The 8,766-nt window shown below is 42.4% G+C and overlaps 1 protein-coding gene across 1 annotated transcript in view; it reads right to left on the bottom strand.

Moving 5' to 3' along the window:
- Positions 1–4,813: 4,813 nt before the first annotated feature.
- LOC118413176 (cytochrome P450 2D4-like) overlaps positions 4,814–8,766 on the bottom strand; it is an 11,282-nt gene continuing 7,329 nt past the window's right edge. Inside the window, exons 8-11 of the mRNA XM_035816386.1 lie at positions 6,800–8,289; positions 6,156–6,300; positions 5,388–5,515; positions 4,814–5,059 (exon numbers count right to left, since the gene is read on the bottom strand). Coding sequence (XP_035672279.1) covers positions 8,111–8,289 — 179 coding nt within the window. The 3' untranslated portion in view covers positions 4,814–5,059; positions 5,388–5,515; positions 6,156–6,300; positions 6,800–8,110. The remainder of the gene's footprint in view (positions 5,060–5,387; positions 5,516–6,155; positions 6,301–6,799; positions 8,290–8,766) is intronic.

Raw genomic sequence — 8,766 nt, 5'->3', positions numbered from 1 at the left:
AAAAATTCAAGTACTGCCGTAACGGTTGAATACCACAAACAACAGCCCCATCATGATAAATTGAAAACCACTGGAACAACTGGCGTTCTAGTAAAATTACCCTTCCGAAAATGGATATCATTCTATGCTATGAATTGCACTTTCAGTTAGATTAAGATACATGAGTGTAGTATGACATTAATGCTATATTCTAAGTTTGTTTCTAATATATGTATGAGTGTACCTGTCCAACAGTCTGTTATAATTTGTGCTATACCATCAGTCTATTAGTGAGTTCATCTAATGAGTTCAATGCACATTTTTGATAGAATAGTAGGAAACTATGACTTTTCCGTTGTGTTATTTGTGTAATTTAAGGCCGGTAGGCAGAGGCAATCGTTGAAAATCATAAGTAATAAACATTACCAATACCTGGATACTTCTGTACATTTGCAAGTTTCCCTGCAAGATTGTCTTCTCAGACTTTTTATTGTATGCACGTGTATAAGTTCATTTCCCGTATGATTAATAGTAGTCACGTACTTTTCTTGGTCACGCCGTACATAAACACCTATTGTACAGATGCTCCTTTGTTCTTAATGCCACGGACAGGATGGTGCGTTTATAGTTCAGTACGTACAATTATCGATTGCAATCAGTTCAGCACTTTTATATGGCCATGTCATCTCCATTTAGTTCGGCGCTAGCGACCCAATGAATGTGTCAAGCGAAATGACCCTTAAATGGTCTGGGACCTCTGTCTAGCGCTGAATGTAAACAAATATTACACATATCATGATTTTGTTTGAATGCAAATGGTCAAACTTACTCTCCAAGCCAACTTTGACTTTCTCGTTCTGTTGTTTGGGTATTTAAGTATTCACTGATATATAGCAATCACAGTTCAAAACTTGGCAGGTCATCTTTATTCAGCTCTGTACGACTTTGATGCAAACAGCCTTAGAAATTTGTCAATCATACGCGGAATGACCCTTGAAGAATTTGCAATACCGCTGTCTAGTTACGAATTTAGATTAATATCGTGATTCTGTTTGTAACAAAGTAAATGTTTACATCTTTATACTCGGAACATCAAAGCCTTCACTTTGGTATTTTAGCCTTCAGGCCATAACCCCAATACTACCCGAGAATCCGACAACAATTCATCATTGATGTCAGTAAAACGTGCTAACATGTGGAGGTTGAACTTTTATCTGAAGCTGTTCTCACTTCTACTTTGGTCTCAGGATTCCCCTAGACCACTTCTGAAGCGATGGTGACTTTACATTGGACATGACGTTCGTCCATCTTCCGTCAGAAAAGGGCCCTCTCTGAATTACGACCCATCATTATACGCAAAGACAAAGCCTAGCATTAATCCAATTTAACTATCCTACGCGTAAGCATCTTCTTCAAATGTGTACAAGATAAGTTTCCATGCTTTCTGCATTTGAATAACACTGAAAAATTTACATTTCTAATGCAATTAGACAAACCAAGTAGTCTAAACTCCACCTGCAACTACATTTACAACTGTATTAAGAAGCGAGAAGAAGTTGAACCTGTACATACTAGTACTAGTATACTTTAGACTTTGTAGACTTTGTAGACACCCTACATAGATTGTACTTAGAATCACTAGGAGATGTATTCTATTCACCGTGACCTGTACTTAGCTTGTTAGTAAGCAAAAACGTACAATAAAGGTCTTCATTCAATTCAGTAAATTCAATTCATGACTGACCATAGCAGCGAAACGTTTGTAAATATGCTAACATTTTGAACAGCCTGTAACCACCGACAGCTTCCTTATTGCTCTAACGTTACCAGAAAGTAGAGGAAAGTGAGTAATGATAACTACAGTTCCAGTTAGGCCACACCGACTTCATTTTGTGGATGACATCCTCTGAGACCCCAAAACTAATGCGCGCGGGCGAAAAAATATACAGCAAAAATAGAAAGTAATGCTAAGCCACTGGACTAAACATCCAGTCCATTCTTTCCCAAGCTTGGTTTGTCTTATGTGCACCTCCGGTAAGACTGTAAAGAGACAATCGTCGCAATTTCAATCATGTTTATATTGGCATTCTTATCTAAAGAGGGAACAATGGCGCAGCTAGTGGCCCCATGTCTCCCTACCCTGGAGAGCAGGTCCTCCGGTAAGCACGAAATTCCTTTTGACCAGGCATGATATTGGGTGACATGTGGCCACAGTTTTCTTAAAACAGGCGTCGAACTGAATCAATGCGCGCGCGGATGTCATCCATAGAATTAAGTCAGTGTGGCCTTAAAGAGTCAGACGTCTATAGACTCTTGTACATAAAAAGGATCTTGACTCAAGATAAATTATGAATGCCCCTTCGGGAGGTCGCTCTCCTTCTCGTATTGACTCCAATACTATTATGCATAGTGATGTACACCTACACCTCTAGCTTGCCATTTACCACATGGGAATTATAATACTATTTTCGCATCAAATATGATGCAAGTAATGCTCCAATTTGATTTTCAAAATTTTCACATTAGTTATACAAATTAGATCCTGAGTATTTGCCAAATACACATTACGACGATCTGTTTACCCTTCGTGGGGTACTCTGTTTCAAATTCTGTCACATAATCATCCGCTGCAGTTTCAAACAAATCGCTATGGGGCAAAACTTCCCAAAGCTATCCACCACTGCAAAAGTTATGACCTCTTCCACATAATTACACCCCCAACTTTGACGTTCTGCTCCAATACACTCGAGAAAAACAAAACATTTTCGAACGTGACCTTCGTTTTCCTAGCACCTACCAACCTACCAAATACAGCTTCTCTAGTTACGCTGATAACATACAACCACACATACTTACAGACATGCACAGCCCGCTGCAATACCGTGGGAGACCACCGGGAGGCCCATTATCGAACTTGACCTTGAAGATCCATCCACAGCATCTTAAGTCATGTTGTTTACATACGAAAACACATGCGATTGCAGTCACTGCTTTCCTTCTTGTTCAGCGGCCTGTATCAGGCGTTTTATATACCTCTATCTGATAGCCCGGTCGAGTCTTACTGTTCTTCGCCCGACAAGGTCATGAACCCGAACAGTTCCGCCCTCAGGCTTAACACTGCTCAAGCTGCGCGTGCGCTTGGCTGAATCCGTCGTAATTGTGAATGTGAAGGGCGTGCTAGGCCGATACAAACTGTATTTTATTGCTCTTCATCAGATGACCGGTGTAGCTGGCTATAATCTATTCCTGCGGAGACTCTACTTACACATGTGAAAAGCACCACTGTTCTCAGCTATTCGCATGACGTGGTCATGAACCCGAAAGGTTCGTCCCTGAAGCTGACTCTGGACTTGTTCTAATCCGCAGCTTACCACGTGATCATGTCTGAAATTCACCAAACTGTACTGTACAAAGTATAACATGATGATTTCAGCAAGATAGGTCTGGACGCTATTACAACCTAGGAATGTCCTGAACACAACTATGCCGTGCTTCGTGACTGTAACCGTCGCCACCTAGCCTCCAGGCAAGTGGTTGAAATTTGATGACTGTCTCTACTATGTACAGTCGCGAGTTCAGAGATTCACCCTGATTTGAAAAAAAAGAGATAAATTTCTCTGTCCTGGTCTGGTGCAGGGTAGCCATGACTAGCCAGCATGTCCTCCAGCAGCCAATATAAACTTAACTTTCATGCGTGGGTAGTTATTCTCATTGGTCCACAGTTCAGTTTCATTTCTTATGATTAGCCTTCCTGTATCGGTCTTCTTATTTGTTCTTTTTTTTACAATGACCTACTTTCTTTTACGAGTTGGGATTGTTAGAAACCGAGAATACATACAAATAGCACATGACACCCAGTAAGCATCCTACCAAAAAGCCCAGAAGTTTCTAACCCATTCTATGAGTCCGGGAGAGAGTATTACATTTATACACCATTATAGAAACATTTGATCACATCTCTGTGGATAAGATAAAGCCAATGATACTGACCTGAGTGGTACAGAAATGAACCCACGTGGCTGCAGGTAAATTCCACAGGTGCATTGGCATCAAGACCCATATCAGGCTACACTGACACCCATTTAAGGGCAGTTATGAGACACGCTTAAGAAAATAAATAGAACATCGCCGTAACAAGACGCCAGTGCATACATCTCCCAAAGCGTTGAGTGGAAGTCGGGTTTGCGAGTCCTGCGCATGACTGCTGACCCCCTTGTAACACCCTTCTTTTCTCTGAGGCTAGGTTTGAACCTGACCCGCGGTATACCGGTAGGGCATTATCCAGCCTATTATAACTACCTTCACCAAATGTTTGTCTGTGAACATATAACTGGAGAAGTCGCGAATGAATCTTCATGTGACCGATCATTCTTCATGAAAAGGGACAGTTACTAATATTTTCAGTGCTCCACACATGCGACATATTCACCTCAACTCTTCCTTGGCAGTATGCCCAACCGGAGTACAAAGGTGTGAAAGTTTGGACAACAGTGGGAAAGTTACCTGGCGCCCATACTATTAGTGTGTTGTGTCAAGAATGATGACATTTTGTCGTCAGTTTGTTTTCACAATCACTCGCACCAACAACTGTTACCACTACCTGTCTACACTTCCGTTGACAGAACTCAGAATGTATAATGAGCGCTAGAATTAGTCCAATGATTTACAAGAAACGCCAGTTTTATCTTAAAAACTAGAAAAAGATAAGTGCTTCAGTTATGTACAGGAAAATACCCACATAGTGTTACACAACAACAACAAAAACGAAACAAAACAACAAACTGTTTATTTCAAGTCTTTATTTGCCGTCTTATAGCACGGGGTGATCTGACATATCTTACTAAATCATATTCTAGAGTACTGGAAAGAGTGTAGCGTAATTAAGTGGACCAAAGTGTTGCGTCTACAGTATTGATGTATTCAAGTCATGGCATATATCTTCAGGATTCTACGGATAAAGTGTTGAATCTTTATTCTAGTTTCCCCTTGTTCCTATATTGTATGCACCTCAAGTGCCAGAGAAGTTCTTGACGGCCGTCAGTGATCAAGCGAAGAGCACGAAATAGTCACCCCGTTTGCCCTGCACAAACACACACAAACAACAAAAATACAATGAGCAGTATACTACAAGTGTGCAACTAAATTTTGGATGTTTTAGGACTTTTGGAAACTTTGTTAGCCTTTTCATTGCACTCAAGAAGGAAAATGTATTAAATGCACTCTTTTATGTATGTGTGTGCACCAGTCAAGAAATCCTTTTAAATCAGTTCTTTGGGAGCGATTGTGTGTTGGCAAAAATGATCTCGAAAAGACAAAAGGGGGTATTGGAAACTTGACTTTTGTCAACGTGCAGGCAACACACACAAAAAAGCTCAATGTCATAGGAATTAAATTGTGCATCGTTTTACCTTTCCATGAATCATTCCCCTGCTGGCTGCAGGTTGTTTTCCACCACACGTTTGCCACGTGGCGGCACGTCCACCTCGGCCTGGCGGTTGGACAGCAGCTCCTTCACGCTCCTGCGGCCCACCGGTACCTGGGTTACAAGGAAATGTCATCAATTCTTTTTCTTTCTTCCTCCTACCAGAGCGAGTTAACGGGAAAAAGCTGTGCTGTGCAAAAGGCCTGGCTATCTGGGCTGTCTACCTGGACTGGCTATCATCTCATTCTAGTCAGATACACCCATTCGTAGCTCTCGCACACACTGCTTTGAGGCGAGTCTAATGGTATAGTGTTCCATGCAAGTAGCTTGACACAAGATTAGAGGGAAAACAGTCTGCATTGTTTTCAAAAATGTTGCCTTTCTATAACAAGAGCGATACATAGTTACACATTCGTATACACAACGCGCTACAGCCGGCGTTACAATTCATGCGGACGCCTGCCGAATTTGTAGATCGGTCAGAGCTCGCCGAATTTCCATATCGCCCGAGCATCGGCTGTATTTTTCGCTGAAAATTTTCCCCTTTTACAAATGGACGGAGCTTGTCCGACGTCCGTCCTACACATTTTTAATGAGATTGTTCTATGTCTTAAACGTGGACGAAGTCAGAACTGACTAACCTTGTAAAAAGCTAATATTTGTATTAACTTTAACTTCTGAGTTGCGGGAAATATGTAGGACATGATTGGAGTGGAGTGATTTGTAAAGGCGGATTAAGGACAGAAAATACAACCGGTTTGCCGACGGTACCACCACCACCACCACCGCAGCTTTCAGTTGTCATCATCTCGGCAGAGATGACCAGGACAACAAGAAGCAACACCAGGGTCGTCTTCATCGTGCTCGGCAGAAAATAAGACGATGCTGAAGGTATTCTCCTGGGTGTAAAGATATTCCTTGTTGTTAAGTTCAAAATCAGCGGCTCTTAACTCTCTATGCCAGGGTCCAACTTAGCTTTGGCTATAAAGTCAATGCAGCCCTCAAAGAAGATTGCTGTAACGAAATGTATGAACCTACAATACTGAAACACTAGAGGCGAGTACAACAGTTTTTACTCCAAACTCGCTCCCGGGATTCGAACCCGCGACCTAGCTATCGCGCCGAAGCCGGGCAGCCAAACCCACAAACCCAGATGTGCAAACAGTTCGGCCAAAAGGCTTAAGCCGTTTGGTGTCTTCAGTTTAGCAGTCCTTGAACCCCACTGTTACAGTACAATACCATGGAAAGTGACGAAATGTAAATATCCTGTCATCAGAAGGATCTAACTGGTATTAAGAGGGTGAGTCAAAAAGTAAGTTATTTTATAACAGCAGGCTCATTATTTTCAGCTGACGTAAAACAAACCAGGCAGAACGAAAATCGTACTAAAACTCCTACCTGGGAGGCAACTGTGTGGAGACGTGTCTGTCCTATCCTGCAGAATAGTCAGAATAAACCTAAGGTCTGGCTCACAAGCTGTTCCCCAGGTAAAAAAAGGATATGCATGGCTTCACGAGTTTCGTCATGATGTTGAAGTTCAACACCAACGTGTTTACAGTCCAAGTTCCTTATTTATTATCTGATAAGAAAACAGGCGATGCGCACGTCCAACGGCTTCGTTAAAATGCGAGTCAGCAGCAATAAAACCCCGACTAAAAGGTAAAGGAGTCAAACCTAGACTCCGTTGCAGTCTTCGAACGGGGCTATTTTTTATTGGGGGGGGGGCGTTGGTTCGCGATTTTCAACGTTGGCTACGTTCTCTTGTGCCGGGAAAGGGACTTTGCCGAGGAAGGGACTTTGCTGTGAAAGGAGTTTAGGTCAAGACTGCAACGAAGTCTAGGTCAAACCTCAGACTGAGGACGAAGCATGACGCTTTTTCGTCAGCTACTAGTGCTAACGTTATAATATACACCTTCGCTACGGCTCACTTGTTCAGTCAAGCGCACCTAATCACACCTTCTCTTGTCGATAAGTGTGTTGGGTTCTTTTACGTGCAGAGGTTTGACGCTTATTCCTTAAGCTCCATCATACATAGTACCGCCAACTTTACGTCAACATCTGAAATGATCAGTGCAATCTCTTACAACATGTCCAAGCTGGGGCTGACATACCACGGCTCATGTACGGATCGACGGAGTTCGATTCAATTCATTTCATTAATTTCATTTATTGGGAATGCAAACTGCATGACAAATTCATATGGTCAAGCGGAGATGCGTTACTGCTTGAGGTGGACTGTCACTGCACTTAGGGCACCGGTGCGGCACAAGTTCACATTTATGCCACAAGGACATGACATTTCCCCCAACTCTCCCTTGGCAGTCTGCCCAACCTAAGTACAATACCACGAAAGTTTAGACAACAGTTAGAGAGATACTTGACACCATTATGCAGAACCTTGTGTCCAGAATGTTGTGATAGTTATCTTGTCAGCAGCCTTTTCACTATCCCTCACCCTAGCAACTGTTACCACTATCTGTTCAGGTACTTTACGTAACGAATGTCTCTACTATGAATACGGGGTTAATGACCCACCCTGAGGTGTATACGGTGCAAAATTCATGGCGGTTCCTATAACCACCGAATGAAGCGACCGAGTCCGCCGGCCAGAGGAGTATAGCCGCATATACTTAATAATACAAGGGTACATAGTATGGGACAAAAATGGTCTTTTACAATCATTAGGTAGGCAAGTGTGCCGATATCGAACTAACGCGGTGTCGCACAGACTTGGAACGGACGCGGGCTCCACGTCAGTCCAAGGACGTAGTCGGTGTTTGGAGGAGGAGTGCCCTCTGGCGTCCTGAAGGTGAAGGACTGCAGTAGGGTGGAGAAGAACAGGAAAAGCTCCATCCTGGCCAGCTTCTCACCAAGACACACACGGCGGCCTGGAAGTACAGGATACTCTGTAGTAAGATCAGGCATGTGTAGAAGAGAACGTGTTTTATACCCATCCTCCAGATACCCCAAAAGTGATGCGAGCGTGCAAATAGAAAAAAAAAACGTTTCGCAAGAAAATTGTCTTCAGAATGAAATTTAAGACATCAGGAAGGTTGTACAACTGACTAAACACACTGAGTACAGTATGAGTAGAGTAGGGTAGATTTCTTTGGTTTGGTAGGAGTCTGCACTCCCTGGAACCGCTCCTCATCAACCGCTCATTTACTCTCTTGGTATGCCCAACATCAGATTTTTCATTTTTGTTCTTTAACATGTACTACTTTGACTTCGGAATTTAACATTACTTTGGCATTCACTGGCACTAAGTATGCGTCTTCCAGTATTTTTGTTCAATTAAGGGCATAACGTTATATATATTCATTTTACTGCTGCTTCGCACCTTTTCAATATGGTCAAAACTTTGT

The sequence above is a fragment of the Branchiostoma floridae genome, chromosome 4 (assembly GCF_000003815.2).
Source record: "Branchiostoma floridae strain S238N-H82 chromosome 4, Bfl_VNyyK, whole genome shotgun sequence".
NCBI lineage: Eukaryota > Metazoa > Chordata > Leptocardii > Amphioxiformes > Branchiostomatidae > Branchiostoma > Branchiostoma floridae.
The sequence above is the reverse complement of the archived record's forward strand: the minus strand, read 5'-3'. Positions and strand labels throughout refer to the sequence as shown.